This window comes from Sceloporus occidentalis, unplaced genomic scaffold (assembly GCF_023333645.1).
Source record: "Sceloporus occidentalis isolate IW3139 unplaced genomic scaffold, rSceOcc1.0.p SCAF_4, whole genome shotgun sequence".
NCBI lineage: Eukaryota > Metazoa > Chordata > Lepidosauria > Squamata > Phrynosomatidae > Sceloporus > Sceloporus occidentalis.
Genome location: NW_028316984.1, coordinates 66,204,632 through 66,226,599, shown reverse-complemented (window position 1 = coordinate 66,226,599; position 21,968 = coordinate 66,204,632). Strand labels below are relative to the sequence as shown.

The 21,968-nt window shown below is 39.6% G+C and overlaps 1 protein-coding gene across 1 annotated transcript in view; it reads left to right on the top strand.

Annotated features, from left to right (window-relative positions):
* The window catches only part of PARP14 (poly(ADP-ribose) polymerase family member 14), a 40,630-nt gene that overhangs the window by 17,543 nt on the left and 1,119 nt on the right, over positions 1 to 21,968 (top strand). The window contains exons 5-15 of the mRNA XM_089520198.1: positions 2,299 to 4,553; positions 5,111 to 5,347; positions 8,104 to 8,325; positions 10,018 to 10,093; positions 10,618 to 10,767; positions 11,094 to 11,156; positions 12,017 to 12,184; positions 13,774 to 13,983; positions 16,570 to 17,175; positions 18,852 to 18,991; positions 21,488 to 21,662. Coding sequence (XP_089376324.1) covers positions 2,299 to 4,553; positions 5,111 to 5,347; positions 8,104 to 8,325; positions 10,018 to 10,093; positions 10,618 to 10,767; positions 11,094 to 11,156; positions 12,017 to 12,184; positions 13,774 to 13,983; positions 16,570 to 17,175; positions 18,852 to 18,991; positions 21,488 to 21,662 — 4,302 coding nt within the window. The remainder of the gene's footprint in view (positions 1 to 2,298; positions 4,554 to 5,110; positions 5,348 to 8,103; positions 8,326 to 10,017; positions 10,094 to 10,617; positions 10,768 to 11,093; positions 11,157 to 12,016; positions 12,185 to 13,773; positions 13,984 to 16,569; positions 17,176 to 18,851; positions 18,992 to 21,487; positions 21,663 to 21,968) is intronic.

Sequence of the window (21,968 nt, the reverse complement as noted above, 5' to 3'; positions counted from 1 at the left end):
GGGACCATATTCGAATACGACTCAGAAAAAAGATCCGAGTCAGAATCGCAGCGGAATATATCGCTTTATATGCCCAGTGGAAATGGGGCCTTGGTCGAGGGCAGATGAAATGTACAGGAAGTCTTTCGTTGTGATTGTCTTTGTTAATATCCCACCTTTTTTTTTCACCCCTGGGTACAGAAATAGTAATGAGAAGACTAGTAAAAATATGTTAGTGAAATGATTGTATGCCCTGAGACTTCTTCCCTTGCTGGAATCTGAAACCGAAACTGCATGTTGTTGGGAGGAATTTGGTTTGCGTGGCTCATAGTTCAAGGCTAAATGACATGCTCTTCTTTGTTTGGTTAAGAGGGGTGGGTGTGGAGGAAGAGGATAGCTCCTAATGGAAGGTCTTTCCCTCTGTGTAATATGCCCCCATATCTGGTGTGCTTCTAGATGAAGATTTAAGGAAAGCCATACTGGGGATGGGGGTCAAAAGGAAGGGAGGATTAAACTTTCAGTCACTAATTACTTAATTTCAGCCTGGATAGAGGCCTTTTACACTTGGTCTAGAATATTAAAAGGACACTGCATGCTGTGGTGTACTGTGATGTATAGTTTAACCGCCATTGAGTACTAACTTTATAATAGTAGCCATACCATGTATTGTGCTTGCTGTGAAAAATTTCCTACCCACTTTCTCTTCTGAAGGATGTTCCATCCTTTGTTGCTACTTCAGTTAACTTTTGGAAGAGGTTTTCCCAGTGTATATGTGTGTGCCTTTTATGTTACCTGTCACCCCCTCTTTTTTGGTCTCCCATGCTCCCTCCATTGCAAATGAAAATGAAATTTATAAGGCTTTTGAGAATTTCAGTGCATTTTCTTTTTTAATCATGAAATCTTAATGTTTTAGCAGAGGCAAAGAAACAAAAGTCATGTCACTTTCACAATTTAAAATGACAGGGTGGTCATATTAGAGGGGCAGGTAAGATGTGGAAAAAACAGTAATTACTAACCACTCTACAAGCCACACCTTCATGCCAGGACGCAAATGATAGTGTGACTCAAACCTCAAATTACCGTATCTTGCTTTAACTGTGATAAAAGCTCCAAAAATTGTTTAAAAATTTAAAAGTGCATTGATAGAAAAGGAGAAATGTAATCTAGATCAGTGATGCCTTTCAGATAGAGTCTTAATTTCCCAGCCATCGTGGTCGGCATTCAGTGTCATAGCCTTAAAAATGAACTCACAGTTCTTTCAGAAAAATATAGAGGGAACCAGATTGGAGATTATTAGGATGAGTGGGAACATGACAGTAAGAGCAGTTGGACAGTGGAACACTCTCCCTCAGAGAGTGATGGAGTCTCCTTCTTTGACGGTCTTTAAACAGGCTGAATTGCCATCTGTCGGGGGTGCTTTGATTGTGAGTGCCTGCAAGGCATGGGGTTGGGGTGGATGACCATTGTGGCCTCTTCCAATTCTATGATTCTGTGATTCTTTATCAGGGTGAATCAGTGGTAGAATTCTGCCCATGGCTGTGAGAAAGGGGCTAGATTGTGTACTGTCTTTCAAAAAAGGTGGCCCTGTAGATTCCTAAATGATGGCTTGATTCAAACAAAATGAAAAAAAATGGCTTGCCAATTCCTATATGAATCATGGTGAATACCAGGTTAATTACACTTTCCTCTTTTTATCCTCTCTTTCTTGTTAGTATGAAACAGGAAAACATTTAAAACCTCTTGTCATAGCTCATAACAAATCATAGGTCCAAAACACACTGCAGAAGTAATCCATTTTGAGACCACTTTAACTGACCTGGCTCAGTGTAGGGAATCCTGAGAACTGTAGTTCATTGTGGCACCAGTGTCTCTGACAGAGACGGCTAAGTGTCTCACAAAACTATAGTGTCCAGAATTTCCTAGCACTGGGCCAGGGCAGTTAAAGTGGTCTCAAAATGGATTATTTCTGCAGTGTGTTTTAGATCATAGTGAACACCAATGTTGTTTGAATATGGGAGAAACTGACTTGCGCAAACTCATTGGTTAATAAAACAGTGTATCCTGCCAAAAATGATTATGGTTTATACAGGAACTACTTAGGATTATTGCAAAGCTCATTTGGAAGTTCTAAATGTTTTCCCTTCATGTATGAGGGATGGAAAGTGTGGTGGCAACAGTGCACAGTACTTGCTGCTGCTTTTGTACATAATCAATAGTAATAGTGGTGGATATATTTTGTATGACATCTGTGCATTTGCATTGCTCATGGTAATTAAATTGTCAGAATATTCACTGTGTTTTCTGTTGATTTTTTTTTAGCTGTGCAGACTGTATTGAAAAAGCAGCATTCTTTTGATCATCAACCTGTTTCAGTTTACCCATACTACAGTTCTTTGGATGCCGTCTTGTATGGGAAGGAAAGATTGCAGATCAAGATGCCAGAACCTGTTAGAGTTCCTCTAGATCCTTATATCTGGCAGTTCCTACAAGGCAAAGATAAACTAACCCAAGAAATAGATAAAGAAATGAAAAATTGCTTCTGTGATCTAATGTGGCCCCCAGTGACATGTGAACATCCAGAAATCACAATACATCCATCATCTGCCTTATCTAAACAAGGAATGGCCATAAGAAAATTAATAAAGACCTGGAAAGATAAAGTTTTTACAGAATTTGCTTGCATCCTATCAAAGTTCAAGACAACAACATGCAAAATTATCCCAGCAGAATGGGAGAAGATAGAAACCAATTTCATAAATAATGTTTTAGCCGTGCCTGATGTTTCCAAAGAAACTGTTACCATATCTGGTTTTGTATTCAATGTGGATAGTGCGGTGAATCAGGTAAATACATACATTGAAAATTTGACTCAAAGTGCCGAAAAAGCAAGGCAGGCAATACAGCAAACATTGCAAATTGCCCCAAGACGCCATGCTGTTTTGCATCGTGTTTTGCAAGATGACAATTTCTATAAAGAGAACTCTGGCCTCAAGTTCTCTTATGATCTTTCAACAAATGTGATGCAACTGTGTGGAATGCCCACAGAAGTATACAAAATGAAAAGTGATCTACTGGAGAAGTTGCGTGACATGCAAGAGAAGGAAGTCACTGTTCCTGCTCAGATTTTTCAATTCCTACAGCATGTAGACAGCCAAAAGGTATCCGCAATCATATTTCATGCAAATAATATTAATGCTGCATATGATCTTGGACCTGATTCTGTACTGTTGGTAGGTCATTCTTCTGGAGACCTCGTGAAAGCAGAGGAACAGATAAAGAAAGACTTGCATAGTAAGCTCATTACTTTGGAAGATCCAGAACTCATCAACAAAAGGGAATGGAAGGAACTTGTAAAAAAACTCCTGAAGAAGCACAGTTCTGTTGATGAAGCTGTAATAATTGATGACTGCTTTGTTTTGGGGGAAGACACTAAAGTAACAATAGCTGGTTATACAACAGCAGTAGCCAGTGTCTACCAGGAGCTTTCTAATTTTGTTGAGAAGAACACCCGGATGCTAAAAGTAATCCCTGCTAAGTCGTTAGTGGTTGTGCAGTTTATGGAGGAAAAAAAGGGTAAGATTTGGCAACACTTGAAGAGAAAGAATGTGAAAATCAATTTTGGGCTACAAGCTAAACAGAAGAACATTGTCCTGAGTGGACCTAAAGCAGAAGTAATGAAAGCAGCTGCCATAGTTGAACAAATGCTGTCTTTATTGCATTCTAGAAGAGTGCTATTTGATAAACCAGGAGTTAAAATCTTCTTCAAAAAGCGAGAACATTCCTATATTTCTGAAGCAAAAGAATCCTTTCATTGTTTGATCCGATTACAGAAGGATGAAGAAGATGATAGAGACTCCAGGGTAAAGGAAGGGCACCCTCATGCAAAAATAAAATTGAAGGATGGTGTTGTTGTTGAGGCCTGTAAAGGAGACTTGACATGCTTTCCAGTTGACGTTGTGGTCAATGCATCAAATGAGGATCTGAAGCACATTGGTGGCCTTGCAGGTGCACTTTTAAAAGCAGCTGGTCCACAGCTACAAAGAGATTGTGATGACCTAGTGAGGAGAGCTGGACGTTTTAAACCTGGCTGTGCGATTACCACAGGTGCTTACAACTTACCATGTAAACAAGTCATTCATGCAGTTGGGCCAAGGTGGAGCAGCTTTGAAAATGAAAAATGTATTTGCCTCTTAAAAAAAGCAGTGAAGGAAAGTTTAAAACAGGCAGAGAAATACAATTCAATAGCCTTCCCTGCGGTAAGCTCTGGAATTTTTGGATTCCCGCTAAAAGAGTGTGCCCATAGCATTGTGACAGCCATCAAGGAACATTTAGAAGAATCTTCTGAGAATAACAGCCTGAAACAGATATACCTTGTGGATGTGTCAGAAAATACAGTTCAGGCTCTTGCTGATGCTTTGAATGAAATCTTCAGAGAAGCACCACCCCAGCCCCATTCTGTGTCTCACTCCCAGCCAGCCAGTCCGCCTGTAGAATATGGAGAAGATTTTCACACAGTGATTTCTGATGAAGGCCTGAAACTTATTCTTCAGGAAAAGGGCATTGAATATGCGATGGTAAGCATGTAAAGGGTTGTGTAATTGTATTTAGATGCAGATAGGACATCTTTACAGTTTTGAAACCAAATGTAGTTTACTTGTTGAGGACCACTCACAATTGGGGACTGAGTTGTCCAATATTCTAACTATGGCAGTCCCCAGTTGTTCATGTGTCATACCTTGTAACTATAGCAATAACCAACATGGAGGTCAGTATCCCGGCAGAGCTGCTATACATTGGTAGCTTGAAGGATAATCTGTTTGGAAAGCCAGCTACACCACTTGACAAAATTATATCCTATGGACATCAATTATTATGATAATAATGCATTCAAAATAGTACTATTTGTCTCACATCTACTGCCAGTATCACTGTTTAATCCTAAATTTTAATGTAAGGATTGCTTCCCACTTCATTGCTTTAATAATAATAATAATCATAATAATTATAATAATATCATTCTTGTCTCACATAGTCTGCAATTTGCTTTCCTAGCTCCTAGGACGCTGAGTCTGTCTGTGTCTTGCTTGATGCATTTCACTTCTAAATGATTTAAAGTTTCCTTCTGTTCCAGACGGACATTGTTGTAAGCAGCATTGGCAGCGATCTCAAGCTTGGTGTGGGTCCTCTTTCCAAAGCTTTGTTGGAGAAGGCTGGGCCAGAACTCCAGGCTGAGTTTGATCTAGCTGTTCAAGGTCAAGGAGCTCAGGATGGCTGTGTGATCCAGACCAGGGGATACAACTTGGCTAGTGGAGTTGTCCTCCATGTTGTTGTTCCACAGTGGGATGGAGGAAAAGGACATGCAATCAAGGTAATGGTCTGTTTCATTTCTGTGTCAGCACTGCACTAGAATTCAAAGCTCATGGATAAAGAAGAAGGATTTGTTTTACTTTAAATCTGTGGCTGTATGTAGAGATGCGATGCTGCATATTTTTGTCCTCTGGCTATGTTCAGGGTAGCTTCAGGGTGCCTGAAAGTTACACTCTTTCAGGGTCACACAGATTTTAACAAGAATGCCTGTTCCCCACAGTTAACCCTTTCCTCCCTTCATGTAATGGGATTTTCTCAAAGATATGCTCATCAGCAATCAGACTTGAAAATTAAGCTTGTGCTTATCTTCTAATGGTTAATGTAATAATAATAATAATAATAATAATAATAATAGTAATAATTTCCTACCTCCATCTCTTTATAGATTGAGATAGGAACAACAGATTAAAATACAACAACAAATAGATAAATAACACAAAAACATGGATACCAGTTAAAATACAGTTAAAAGTGTAACATCAGTTTTAAAAGCATACATATTAAAAACAATCAATCCATAACTAATTCATAATTTAAAAACCACCTGGATAGGCCTGCTGGAAGGGATACATCTTTAATGCCGCTTTGAATTCAGACAATGTATCCACCAGCTACATTTCACCTAGCATATAATTACAAAACAAGCCATGCTAAATATTAGATACATAGGTGAGGAAAATCATATGCTGTGACAAACAAATGTTGCTCACTGCTTAGGGAAGAACATTTCTTAAAAAAATACATTATCTACTTTAGTAGTGAGCAGTTGTGATGCTGTAGACCAGTGGTTCTCAACCTTCCTAATGCTGTGACCCTTTAATACAGTTCCTCATGTTGTGGTGACCCCCAGCCATAGAGGAGCAGTGTCTCAGTTCCTAACACCATTGGAAATATGTTTTCCAATGGTCTTAGGTGACCCCTGTGAAAGGGTTGTTTGACCCCAAAGGGGTCACGACCCACAAACGTTTTTGTCCAACAACTCCCATCAGCCTTTGCCAGCATAGCCATAGTGAAGTATTGTGGGAATTGCAGTTAAATAGCATCTGGAGGGCCACAAAACCGCACCTTATGCCAAAAACATATGGAGACCACCCCAGTCTTGTTTGACATGGTTTGCAGGGTTTACCTTTAGTGTTGCATAATCCACCTCTATCCTGCCTCCTAAATCCTTGTGTTTATTTTTTAATTGACATATATCCAAACTTTCTCCCACCATTGTGGGGAAAGATGGCACCCAGCCTAAAAGACATACAAATGAAAATAGATAAAACAGGTACAGATAAGCACAGAGTTATACTTTACTGCTAAAATTCATTTAAACTGGTATAGAATTAAATTGCATTTAAAACAACAACAATAAAACACTTTTTAAATTGCATTATGCCAGGCTGTTAAATACTTCTTTCTCAACATCCAATCAGTTGTCAAAAGACTGCATGTAGTCCACCATAGTTTCTTCTATTATAAAGCAAAAATGCAGATTTAGCTTTTCTTTAATAGTACAACTGTTTTGTGTTTATTCTTGGGTATACGTATAATAGTCAGCCCTCCATATTCAGTCTTGAAATTCACTGTTTTGATTATTTGCGAGGTGAAGGCTACTAGCCTGGACATTCCTCCTTCACCTCCCTCCTGGACGGCTTCTCATCCTGCTTAAACTGACAATAATCCAATGATATAGGTTAGGTTAAGAGAATATGACTGGCCCAAAGTCACTCAGTTAATTTCTTGACTGACCTGGAATATGCAATGGGACTTCAGAGATCCCCCCTACCCACTCAATTAGCACTCAGTGATTTTTTTGTGGTTTTTTCAGGCTACGTGGCCATGTTCTAGAAGAGTTTCTTCCTGACGTTTCAACAGCATCTGTGGCTGGCATCTTCAGAGAATTCTCTGAAGATGCCAGCCACGGATGCTGGCAAAATGTCAGGAGGAAACTCTTCTAGAACATGGCCACATAGCCTGAAAAAAACCACAAAAAACTATGGATGCCGGCCATGAAATCCTTCGACTTCACATTGTCCATGGGAAGCTGCTGACAGTCCAACCTTGCACTAGTCCTGCATATCAATTTTAGCTGAAGAACACTCTTGCTAAGAATTGTTTGGAAAATTGATCCTTAATAGTCAATCTACACAGGCAGAACAACATGTGTTGTAGGTCTAGGAGTGTACTTGTCCAGAAATTGCATGGAAGTGTTTTGCAAACATGGCCTGAAATTGTTCTACTTCTTAGCACTGCTATATTTGTAGTTTTTCCTTTACTTTCCATTGCTTTCTTTGTGGGGTGAGGAATACTTTAAGATTGATTAGGGACTGACACAGACAAAAAAAGTTTAAAATTTATGTCAGAAGGCCTCCAGAAATGCCCTTCAGACCGAATGTTTGGAAGTAACACAAAATTAATCATTATTCCCAGAAAGCAACATCATTTCAACACTCATTTAGAAATATAATTTCATGACTCGTTTATTACAACAAATGTTTTATAGTGAACAGCAATACTTGTGATTCATTGCTTCCAAGATCTAAGTTTACCTTTCTTCCTCCCCATGTTTCTGTGCATGTGTGTGTTTTAAAAAGGCACCTCCCAACCCCATCTGTTGTCTACTTTATATATGAATGTGATGGATATGTGAATAAAATACATAGTAACTGCTATGTCTTCTGCTTTGGTGTTAGGTTTGTACATGTCCTTAATATTATGGTTTTAATGATTGACTGCTAGGTTTATAGACATCTGCTGTATATTTTACAGAAACTTAAAGCTATTATGAGAGAATGTCTGGAGAGAACCGAAGAGCTGTCGTTACGTTCCATCTCATTCCCAGCCATTGGGACAGGCGGGTTTTCCTTTCCAAGAGCTGAAGTTGCTAAATTAATGTTTGAGGAGACACTTCAGTATAGTAGGACAAAAAAATTAAAATTTCTTCAGGAAGTTCATTTTCTCCTACATCCAAAAGATACAGATAACATACAGGTAACGGCACTGAAATGGTTCAAAGAAAGATTTCAGTAATGTTCCAGAAAGTTTGTACAGTAGAACATACAAATAGGACAGACAGAAGTGTTTGAATCAGTCAGCTAGGCCTTCCTATAGAAAAGGGGTGGGCAAACATGTCTAATGCAAGAACCACCCTATGATAAACTTCAGATATTTGAGGATTACAGCACATGAACAGACATTACACATACTTTTGTTATTGTTACATGCACATTTTCTTACAAAAAATTATAATATTAAGAAATACATATATGTAATAATATTTATTCATCTGTGTAGTTTTAAACTGTTAATTAGTTTCATTAATTACAAAGTTCACAGAAGTATACCAGCTGTTTTTGGATTCCTGATTGATTAGTGTTTTAACTATATTGAACTATTTAATATAATAATGAACTATAGATGCATCTAAGAATAATTTGCAAATTTCCACTTCATTAATATTAAATGAGATTGACAAAGATAAACATAAAAGCGGTAAAATAGATATTTTTAATGATTTTTGTCTTTGTAAATATCTAGTCAAAACATGGAGAAAAATCTGTAAACCAATAAAATTAAAGATATTTTAATCAGATATCACCTTACAGAATTACAGACACTTCTAAAAGAATTAAAGGTGAAAGAAACAATAACCTTCAAAACATGTAACACAACTAAACTCGGCAGTACCCAAAATCACACTAACACCCCACTAATTTTTACTATCAGCAACATGGCCACACACACCACAGTCAGAAAATTGCAAGCCATGCTTACTAAAACTAACATTGGGCTTGTACTGATTCTCCAGCACAATTTGTCTGTAATCCTTGGTAATTCAAAATGTATTTAGTCCCTGATTCAAGTGTAGCATTAAAATTAGTATTTAAATTCTTAAATATATTTACTCACCATGAATATTAAACTTAGGTTTTAGTCCAGCAGACTCTCAGTTTACACGTGGTATAACAATTATAACACTTGAAATTCTTTTTTTACCTTCTATATGAATTGTAATGCCTATTTAGGAATTTTAGGATTCTAGACATAGGCACATGAGAAATCTGTTGAAATCAGTAAAAATTTCCAAGTAAGCATGAAGGAGATTGTGTAGTTCTTAGCACATGTTTGAGGGAAATATTAGGGTTTATCCTCCTCCGCATCCTGCAGAGTTAATGGTGATATAGTAGTGCCTATATGGTGTACATATATTTGTATTACTTCTGTTCATGTGTTTCGTTCTTCCTTGAAAACTGGAATAATGAAAGAATAAAGAAGACAGATGTCCCCTCTTCAGTTGGGCACAATGATTGGATTAAAGAACAGCACCAAAAATGTACCCTGTGGGAATGGTAGTTCTGTCACTTTCAGTTCTCTTGAAAAATCAAAATATGTTTCTAGATTAATATTGACAGAGCAGCAGTAGCAACAAAACTCAACCATTTGATAGATCCCTAGCCAAAAGAATAGTTTATAAACAAGGTGTGCCATCTCTTCTCTCATTCATGCAAATAAATCCTTTTCTAAAAGACTAGGAGAAGAAGAACCATGACCTTCTGAGTTACAAGAGATAGTTAACACTATGAAGGGAGATTTTTGATGAATTTATTTTTTAGTATTCATATGGTCTGTAGAATGGTTTCATTGTGATCCTCTTTCAGCAACATTGGTATGTTTCCCTCTTAGGCCTTCTCACAAGTGTTTGAGTCTGGGACTGGCAGAATTCCTAGTGGTCTGCTACAGACTGATGGAAGAAATGAAGGCAAGTATTTTGGTTTGATTGTAGCTTATTGTCCTTGTTTCTCTCTCTCTCTGCTTTTGATAATGAATTCTTGATCTGTTGACATGTTAGATATGAAATATACACACCTGAGCTTGACTTAATATTTCAGGATAAAAACATCCAAATACAAATATTTCTTTTTTAGTTCAGTGTTTTATTATTTATAGCTTTCTATTTTGGCCAAAGCTTTGGTAAATCTTGAAGCTGAAGTTCCAAAAAAATAACTTCCCCAAGCTTTGCTCTTTTCCTATGTCTGTATATAGAAAAGTAATTAAATTGTATTAAGGCTTTCATAACCTGATATCTTCCAAATTCAGTGGGCTATAATCTCCCAACCATTGCCCAAAGACAGAACTAAAAAATAATAAAACTTTGAATATTTTTCTTTGGAGGTCTTAAAATACTGATTTAACATCATGTGTTTGTGTATTGTACTTAGCATGAGTGTTTCATCAAGAGGTTAATGCCTTTTTTGATCATCCTGTATCATTCCTTATTTACAGGTTTCTTTGGACCTATTTCAATTCCTGTTTTGGGAATTCATGAAATGCAGATTGGGCCGATTAAATTCCAAACAGTTACAGGAGATATTACAAAGGAAACTACAGATGTTATTGTCAATGTAACAAATTCAAGCTTTAATGCCAAAGCAGGTACTTAGCTTTGTTGAACCTATTTATGATTCTGAATCTACATTAATGAGTAATTATTGTAGACACACTGAGTTTGTAGGTATGTGCATTAAGACATTTGTGAAATGCATTTTAAATTTAGGTTTCCCTGTACTTAAAGCCAAGCATCATTCTACCAGACCAGCTCAAACCCTGCTCTGCAATATCCAATTTGATTGCCATCTGACAATTTTGATGTACAATTTCAAATAATTTGTCCATCATGTTTTTTTACAGAAGATAGGCTTCTTTTAAAATTACTTGCCTGAATTACTTACCTAAACATTTTCTCCCTAACTTCTTTGAAGGTGTCTCCAAGGCAATTTTAGAAGGTGGCGGCCCTGAAGTGGAAAAGGAATGTGCAGCATTTGGTAATGAAAAGTCCCAGATCCATTAGATAATTCTTCTCTTTCTCTTATTCATGCTTCCTTAGAAATTTCATGATTTTTCTAATCATCTAATACAGTGAGGGCTCTGAAAGACCAGGGTTTGACTCTCTGCTTGGCCATGGAAACCCACTGGGTAACCTTGGGCAAGTCACACTCAGCCTCGAAGAAGGCAGTGGCCTCTGAACAAACCTTACCAAGAAAACCTTACTAAGGTTTGCCTTAGAGTCCCATAATTCAGCTACGCAGGCCTACAGATAAAGGGGTTTCTCAGTGACTGGGGAGAGCATTTAATAATATCTGCAGGCATAGATATCCTATGGTTCAGATGGGAGGTCACATCCCCAAATTATCTGCCAATGTCATTTTTATGCCTGAAATGTAGCAGCAAATGGCACTCAGCCAAGTCAAGATGCATAATTCCCAAAGTCACAAGTGTTATTTTGGCAGATATGATGGAAAAATCAAACAAATTTCTCCTCTTCCTGATAATGTAAACACAGTACTAACAAATAATTTTCATGACACTCATGACCTGCTGTCTGGCTGATACAATTTTCCTCATCCTTCCTAACAGGAGCTTGCTGCTTCCAAGGGAGAACAAAACCTAGTTGCTAAATGATATATGGATCCTACTCTTCCCCCAAATTCCAGCAAATATATGTTAGGATTGCTACTTGCCTCTTAAGCAAACTATTAATGGATGGGTGAATAAATATGTGAAATGTATGCCTAAAACGCTTTATACACTAATCTTCTCATTAAACTAAGAGATGCAGCAATTAGGCATTTAGGTTTACATTATTAAAGGCTGGACTACTGAGTCCTTGTTTTCTCTTTTCTAGCCTTGCAGCTTCACAATGGATTTATAACCACACAAGGGGGCAATCTGATCTGTAAGAAAATTATACACCTTGCTCCCAACCCGGATATCAAAACTCAGGTCTCCATAGTTCTCCAAGAGTGTGAAGCAAAGAAATACACATCTGTTGCCTTTCCTGCAATTGGAACAGGTTTGTATTTTCTTTAGAAAGTAACAGCTGGCAGATTCAGAATAACTTTTTTTTCATTAAGGAAAGATGGCTTAAACCAGGGGTGATTAATGTGTGACCCTTCACATATTGTTAGGCTGTAGCTCTCTTCATCCCTCACTATTGGTTATGGTGCCTAATGTCAATGGGAGTTCCAGTACAATAGCATCTGGATGGCCAGATATTTTCCATAACAAATTCACATGTTATAGGACATTTGAGATGTTGGAATAAATTTTTGCATTAGAGGTTTGCATCTTACGGGCAGTACTGCTAAATCCATTTGTGGTATACTTGGATTAAATGGAGAGGATTCTCCACAAATAGGCATCTGCTGCCAAAACTGCCTGATTATCAATTGCTGTATAAGAAACAGCCATCTCTAGCCATCTCTTTATATTTATAAAATCATAAAGTAAGTTGTGGATGTGGGTTGTATCCAATAACTATACTAGCAGAAAAGTGCTAGAAATTCCACTCCCTTTAGCACTAGTGCATTAGCACAACTAATGCAACCAACCACTAACCTGATAACTGCCTTAGGTCCCTTCTGGGAGAAAGGTATCCTACAAATAAAATAAAATAAAATAACCTGATAGTTGTAATAAGTGTTGGATCAATTTGTGCTGTAGTTTATGCAAACAGTTCTAGAGTGTTGAAATTCACCCTTGGCCAAGGATGAAAACAGTTTCCATAAGTTGTAGAAACTTTATTGTGGGCTATGTAGCCCTCCATTGATGCAGATCAAGAGCATTCCCAACAACTTCTGTTTCAAGATCTCGGTTAAAGGAAAGTCTACTCCTCTTTCTAATTAATTGATACTGTAATCAAACTGTTCATAGCATAGAGATGTTCCTCCTAGGTTCAACAAAAATTTGCCCTTCTATAAACCCATTCAATCTAGCCCTCCCCTGTGAGGCACGAGAGAACAAATCATTGTCATCACCTGTGTGGCAGCGTTTCATGTACTGGAATAAAAGTGTTCTAGTCCCTCCTCAGTGTTTTCTTACTATTCTGTTCTTTTTACTGGTTACCTTTATAACCTTTTTGTTCTGTTTCAAAGACATAGGAAATTCTGTTGCCAAAGACAGTTTTGGATTAGAGCAATATATTACAAGTTTACTGTAACAGAAGTACTAAAGCCATTGGAAATTCAAAGGAAGAGATGTTTAAGGATGCTTTGGTCCCAGTTTTTACAATCATAAAGTGTACAATTGTAAAGTGTACACCAGTACACCAGTGCATCGCTAGGAGGTGCAGCCCACACTGAGTGACGCCCCAGAAGAGGGCGGACATCAGGTTGGGCTCTCCTCCCGCTGTAGGAAGAGAACGGGTGAGTGTGCTCCTCCTGCTCTGCTGTGGTGGCAGCGGCTCTCTCTTCAGGAAGAGGCTGCTGTCACAGGGAAGGGGTGAGCACAACTTTTTGTCATTATGAGAGGGGCAAGTGAAATAACACTCAGGAGGTTCCAGGTTGCCCGCCCCTGTTTTTTTAAGAGGTGAGCAGCATGTAAAATAGTGTTGATTGTTGTCTGTAATATCTTTCTTTTTCTGTGTTGTCATGCATGATGCAGGTCAGTCAGGGAGGAGTCCTGAAGATGCAGCTGATGACATGATTGGGGCAGTTGGTGACTTCATAGGCAAAGAATTGCCCCAGCATTTAAAAACAATTAAGATTGTTATTTTTCAGCCCAACATGCAAAATGCTTTTTATGCCTCTATGAAAACAAGAGAAGGTTCTGCATTGCCCACCCCTGCAGAATCTGTGATGACTAAGATCAAAAGTAAGTGCAGGTTATTCATTCTATTTTGCTGGCAGTATCCGTTTGCAGATGTACACACAAAGGTGTTTTCCTAAACCAAAAGAACAAAATGTTGGGGCATAGAGAGACGTGCTGTGTCCACTACGACCACGTGCAGAGTTGATCCACGCTGACAGGATGCCATGGAGAAGGGTTTTGGAGAGACGTCTGAAAAAGGAATTCAGGCCGAGAAGGAAAAAAAATCCTCACAGCAAACAGCCTTGAGCTCCCGGCTTGCCAAAATAAAGACAGATGTACTGCAAGCTTTCACTCAACATGAGGGCTTTTAATCTTTGTTGCAAGTATTTACAAATATATACAGAGTATCGGACAGCCGTCTCGTATACTCACAAATCTTCTCTAAACCAACAAAATGCTCCGCCAATCACCAACCACAACAAACTCACACAGGAGATAATCACCATCTCCTTTTTATAGGTGGTCATCTGTGCAGTCACGTGATATCATCCCACCAATGAAACATTGCTGGCTACATCCCTAGTGCATATTGCATCAGATATCCCCTGAGGCACATCCCTCTAAATGCTGACTCATGCACACCTGCCACTGGAGCAGTAATTACTTATTTCTTAGTTCCACCTAGTGGCCACATCCAAGGACTTTATCACACTGAGGTTATTGGAGCTAAGATCAGGGGTGAGTGTGGGTCGAATGATTCAAATTGACGTTATAACGTGGCTGTTTTATCACACCTGGTTGCTGTTCTGTTGCCCTTCCGAGCTGAGGGGGAATCAAATCCAAGGAAGTCAAGTGATGCGGATTCAGGCAAAGCGGAGTGAGTGCAAATTGTATTTCCACACCGGTGCATACCATGGGGGATTCAACGATTCAAATTGGGACCCTTGCACATGCTCAGTGGGGCCCTGAAGGCATCCTGAACCTTTGCACTTCCGGGGTGAAGAAGGGAGCCTGGCTCCACTTTCACGGGAATGATAGCTATTTCCCCTCCACTTTCACAGGAATGACAGCTATTTCCCCTCCACATCTATATCTATCCTATTGTCATTCCCCTCATCTATTTCAGAAACATATATCTATATCTATCCTTTTGTCACATCATCCCCTGCATCCTCCTAGACCCCAGTCTGCTCCCTTCCTTCACCCTGACACCTAACCCATCATCCCCTGACTGCTCCTGCATCCCCATCTCATCCCCTCTGCCACCTAACCCATCATCCTCTGGCCCCAGCGACCTATTCCATCACCCTCTGACTGCCTCTGCCTCCCGATCCTGGACCTAGCGACCTATCCCATCACCCCCTGACTGATGTGTGTGTGTGTGTGAGAGAGAGAGAGAGAGGCAGGGAAGGCGGGAAAGAGCGCTGGCTGGCCAGGCTCTTCTGGAGAAGTTGCAGTGGGGAAGGAGAGGGAAGCATAGAGAGAGCTCCAATGGAGACCCGGTTGCCCTGAAAGCGAAAAGGGCCACCGGAAACAAATGGGACAAATTGCAGCAGGGTATCATGGGAGATTTGCAACCCGGGGGTCTTGCGATGGTGCTCCACAACACCAGCAGATTGGAATTCCACACCAGACCAATCAGCATTGAATTCGAACTGACCATCAATGCGAATCCCGTGAATCCACTTATTTAGCGCATTTGCCAAAATGAGGAGCCAGCTGGATTCAGTTCAGAAGCCCCGCGGAACCACCACAGAAGGGGGCCCCATTGAAAGCAACTGGGTGTGAAAATACATGAACGTAATGAGGTGAATGCACATCACTCAATTCAAACTCACCCTAGTTCTGAGCTCTAAAGCCCCAGTGTGATAAGGTCCCAAGTCATTTCCAGACCAAGTGTGCCACATGGTCCTGACAAAAAATAGCAATACAAAAAAGTCTAAGGAAAGGTAGTTGTAGGAAAATTTATTAAAAAGCTTTATTATCCAATGTGATGGCAAAAGAATAATATATTGGCTATAATACCATGTCATTCAGGCAGCCAATATGTTCAAAACTGTATGCTTTGCCTGAAGATAAAGGCCTCAGATAGTATACAATGTCTGAACATATACAAAATAAGAGATACCTGTTTTGTCAGTAAATATAAGATGCTGGAAACTATGAATCCCATACAAATAAAAATATCCAACAATCAAAATGCATATAATATCATAAATGTATGCACTTCCTAAAGGACATATATTGGAAGTAAAAGTACACAATAAATCCAAATTAAACCATATGCGTTTTGACAAATGTCTTCCTCAGTTGAAAAAAAATGTAAGCTGTTATAGCAGCATTATGAGCTTGGAGTCATCCAGTGTAAGTAGGAAGTAAATTAAATAATAGAATCTGGGGAGTATCCACACAAAACACAGTTTTGAACATATTGGCTGCCTGAATGACATGGTATTATAGCCAATATATTATTATTTTGCCTTCACATTGGATAATAAAACATTTTAATAAATATTAAAATAAAATTAATAATTTAAATAATTTTAAATAAATTTAATAAAACAATTACCTTTCCCTAGACTTTTTTGTTTTGCTATAGTATTCCTTTGCAGCCTTTTCTATGTATTTACTGAATTTCTTTATTTGCAGACTTTATTATTCGCAATAAACCACCTGTTCCAAAGAAACGACTGTTGCTTTTGGAAAAGAAGGTTGAGGTCGCCGTGTTTGAAATCTGTGGGGAAGACAGAAAAAATGTGGATGCTGCTGAGTCCTGGCTAAAAAAATTGGTTCTCCAGGAACAGGCAGAAAATCGTATCACTGATGAATTGATTGACATGTTTGATGATGCCGAAATTCAGAAACTGAATGAACTCCAGAAAAGACTACATATAGCCATTCAATTAGAGAAGAAGCAGTCTCCTCCTTTCATTCTAGTGTCTGGCATTCCCCGGGATGTCCTCACCGCCTTCACAGAAATTCAGGACTTGATTAAAAAAATGAAAGATGACCGGGAGGAGAGATCCAAGGCAGAGCTTGCCAAAAATTTGGTTGAATGGCAGTATTCCAAAGATGGGGATAAATACACATCTGTTGATATGCTAGCCAATCTCCATTTAGAAGATGCTATGATCAGCAAGAAGATGCATGTCAACATCCAAATTGATGGGAAGGCCTACATGGTAGACTTAAAAAAGATGTCCGCTCATCATAAAGGAAAAACTGTTTACTTTAAGCGTTCTTCCAAGGAAGAAGGTAATGTGGGGCTCAGTTCTTTAGAGTCTTGAATAATGTGTGCTTTCCTTTAGGTTAGCTGGTGTCACCTCACTAAAACATTTCCCCCACCACAATCCTCAAAGCTTTGATGTATTTAAGTGATTCCTGTACATGCAACACTTTTCATTCCCTCTATCTGTTCAGTATTAATTTCTTTTGACTCTGGTGCAAAAATGTAAATATATAACCTGATCAGTTTCTGTTAAGGGGCCCATTCACACATGTGGTGAAAAGGGGCCCTGTATGTGACTGGGCTCTACCCAGACTTGCCTCTTCTTCTCAGTGTAGTGATAACAGTACTGCTGCCACCAAGCCCTTTTCTGGAGATTTAATCTCCCTTGTGTAAGGGATCTAGCATTTGAAGTGCAAGACTTACATAATGGATACATTTTTATGACATGTCAAAGTAGGGATCCATGGGACCCCTATCTTGAACAGGGTGCTGGCAGCATGCTGTTTGGTTGCTTCTTCTGCACTTGGAACAGCTAAAGAAACCAAAAAGCAGTTGGGTAATGCACCATCATGTTTGCGCACACACGACATATTGGTGGTGATACAGATCCCTGGCTGGTGTCATGCAAATTCAGGTCATCGTGAAACCTGCTGTTCAGTACATTATGGTTTTTCAGCTTTAGTTGTTCCAGTAGGATTTTATGGCTTTTTACAGCCCCAGCTGTCCCAGTGGTTGGATCCCTGGTTCAGATCAAGCCCATAGCATTGGACTTTGCGCAGAATGAAGAAACTGTTATTTGTTCCTAGGTCAGTGTAAACACAAAGGCAAGAACAACCTGTCTGCAATTTTGGTGGATTGTGGCATGATACAGTCGACAATCTAAATTACACCTCAGAGTCCAAATCTGGAAAACTGGTTTAGTGGTGGCAAAAAATAGCACCAAAGATCACGTATACTAGTAGTTTCTTTGTGCCTGGGTTGAGTGAATCTGGGCATTGCTTAGCACATGAGGAAAAAGTCACATTGTCTGTATTTACTATGTGATTGTTTCATTAATCATCCCAGATTGACTAGACAATTGCTAAATCACTCAAAGCAGTCTATTCACCTCTGCCATTCCCTATGGTCCCCTGTTATGTTGCAGCCACTGTTGTTTGCTCTATATCTTTGTTCAGAGCTTATTTGATTTTTAGGTGAGGAAACAACAGGCCCCATCCCACTGTTTCAGCTGCAGTGGAAGTGATGGACCAGAGCACTGGGTAACCTAAATACTCAGCTCCAGTGATGGTGAAACTATGGGCCGGTACAGACGGGCCTCATGGCACGTCTTGATGATGTGCTAGGGTTGCCTCAGGGTGTCGCTTACAGATGCCCCACAAGCCTAGCACGTCTTCCGTACGTCAAAATGGCGGCGCCCTGAACAGATGGGCACCTCCATTTTGACGTGATGGACGCTTAGTGTCCACGCGTCGTGGTGCCATAATGTTGTCGCACTGCAGCGTCATTATGGCACCGCAAAAAGAACCTGGTTTTTGTGGGTTCTTTTTGCTCCGCGAGGAAGGCTTGCGGTTTGTCCACTGCGGCTTCCTTGCGGAGCAAACCAGAGCGCCGGCAGATCACCCTTTTTGGGCAGTCTGTATTAGGCCTCAAGTTTTATTTTTTTAATTATAGAAACAGTATTAACAGAATATTTGCTTTGCAGGTAAAGTAGCACTTCCAAAGCACTGGGAAGATATGAAAGGAAATCGTATCAAATTGGTTTTGCTGAAACCCACAGCACAAGAATATAAGGATGTTGAAAGAAAATTTCAGCAAGGTTGCCCTAACTACAAAATAGAACAGGTGAAGTATATTAGAGGCAACACACTTTTCAGGCCACATATGAGGGTGCTATTTAAATGCTGTGGAATACTAAGTTGAGGGAGGACTCAATTTTTAAAGTTTTATGAGACGCATGACAGTATAAGTATATAGACAGCTAGAACAGGGGTAGGCAACCTTTTTGAGCCGGGGGCCGGGTTGCTGTCCCTCAGACAACTGGGGGACCAAAGCCAAAAAATAAACAATTAAATAATTTTTAAAAAATTTAAATAAATAAATAAACCGGGACAAATGTAGGACAAAATTTTCAAATGGTGGACACTTTTTTTAAAAAAAGTGGAGGACACGCGAAAAAATTTGATTTTAAAAAAAATGTTAATATAAATGCATGTTTCTGAGATTCTATAGACAATTGCTCTGCGCGTGAAAAGCCAAAGGCCCTGGCGGCAGGACCGGGCCGGGGCCGGTCCCAAGGCCTCGCCGGGCCGCATCCGGCCCGCGGGCCGCAGGTTGCCTACCCTTGAGCTAGAAGATCATCTCAGAAGTGTGAAATTAACAAGGGGAAAATCCACTTATATTAGACTGATGTATAGTCATGTGACCTGTTACAAAGAATTTGAAACTTTCTGATCTGTATATATATTACAGGAAAATAGCAAAAGCAAATACATTTCTATACTGCTTATCAGTGCACTTAAGCACTCCCTTAAGTGGTTTACAGTGTGTAAGCCAACTGCCTCCAACAATCTGGATATGCATTTTAGTCACCTATGGAATGATCAAAGACGGAGTCGACCCTAAGCCCCTGGCTTGTATTGAACTCACAACATTGTGGTTTGTGAATGAGTGGCTGCTGTACAGGCATTTAACCACTGCGCCACCTGAGTTCTAAGATGGAGTAATTCCTGCGTGGTGAAAATGGATCAACATAATGAAAAGCTTACCCATGTATTTGCTGTATCCAGGAAAGGGTGTGAATGTGTCAGAAATCGATAGGCAGGGGGTAGAGGAGTTGAAAATTCCTCCCAGCTATGATTCCAGACTGCATTCAGAAAAACCAAGGAGTTGGTAATTTCCCTTAGCTACAATTCCATATTGCATTCTGTTACTGCATATAAAGTATCTGTTACTACTCTTTCCCTAGTGTCTCTTTAAGTTCCTAATTCTAGGATACCGTATATACTCGATTTTAAGTCAACCTCATGTATAAGTTGAGGGCAGGTTTTGGAGCAAAAATTATGGATTTTTATATGACCTGTGGATAAGTTGAGGGTAAAATTTAAGGCCAGGTAACAAAGGATGTAAAGGATGAAGCAAAAGAAAATGCCAAAGAACTTACAGAATTACAGGAGGCATAACAGTTTGTGCTCATATTAAAAGCTGGATAAGAGAGTAGAGGGAAGTCAGTGCTTCTAGGACAGATTATTCTCTTGCGTTTCACCAGGGGATGGTTCCTTTTCATATACAGTGCACCCGCGTTATAAGCGGGCGTGCTTTACACAAACTTGAGCATACGTGCTCAAGCCGTGGGGGGTGCGCGGGGCGCAAGGGGCGGCGTGTCCCATTCAAATGAATGGGGTGTGCGCCGGTGGCGCCCCACACACTCCTGCACCGCCGCGCGCACAAGCCCGATTCAAATGAATGGGGCTCAAGCATACGCATAATTAGTCTTACGCGCGGGGGGGTCTGGAATGGATCCTCCACGTAAGGCAAGGATCCATTGTACATATATATGAGTTAAAGTACAATACTTACGTTGACCCATTGATAAGTCGACTCAGTTTTTTGGGGGCCACTTTTTGACTAAAATTTATAGACTTATACTTGAGTATATACAGTAGGTCATAACCAGGACTGCTACACTACTCCCCAGATCAGCCATGGCTGTACTTTATTTGTGGGTCTCTTTAAGTTCCTTCCCTGGTCAACTTGAGCTATTGTTCCTACCTTCTTGCCACACCCTTTCTTGAAATATTCTGTGTTTCTGTGCTCTGTGATGAAACTGGTGGGGAACTGGTAAGGTGTACCGAAGGCAGCAGCCAAATCTTTTGCCAGGTTGATTCTTAGCCCCGTTTTTGACATATAGCAGGCATGCAGCATGCCTGTTCCAGAAGGAAGAAGTAAATAGGAGAGGGTACTTAATTTCCCTCCTCCTGCATGATTTTCCCATGCAACCCTCCCCCTAAGGTTTTTACCTCCACTGTATTTGTTTCAAGTTTTCAAGCGTAGATGGGAGAAATTATGACAGAAGCATGGTGGTGGGCAAGACAAGAGTTAATGTATCTGTTCTTTCCAACAATTGCTGCTTTGAAAATGCTACAGAATCACCATATTCATCAAATGTGGGAATGAGTGACTGAAGGAGTGGATGTATGGGAGCATGAGAGAGACAGAGAATATGTAGTCTTGGCCTTTAATGTTTTAAGAATACCTGCAGTCCACTTTCATAACCATTCTTTTTTGTTCACTTTCTGTGAATTTTTCTGAATCGTGCCTTTATATTTTCAACTCTTATAGATTGAAAGGGTACAGAATCCTTTCCTCTGGCAATCCTACCAAGTAAAAAAACAAGAGCTAGATAAAAAGAACGGCCATAAAAACAATGAAAAGATGCTGTTCCATGGAACTCCATATTCCACAATGAGCCCAATTAACCATACTGGATTTAATCGCAGTTATGCTGGAAAGAATGGTAGGTTCATCAGAAACATGGTACATTTTGTTTATCCTGCCTTTTCTCCAGTGAGGTCAAGGGACTTGGCTCTCTCCCTGCTTTGTTCTGACAACCCATGAATAAGAGAGGGAATGTCTGGCCAAAGATCACCCAGTGTATATATCTAGACATTTGAGCATTGTAATCATCTATAGATCATCCAAGTGGTACTCTATGCTCTTTAGCTTCACCATTCCTTTTATGGGTAAAGTAAATATTTAACATTTATTTAATATATTGTCTGATCACTGCTGTCTACTGTTTTGAAGTTTTTAGATATACAGT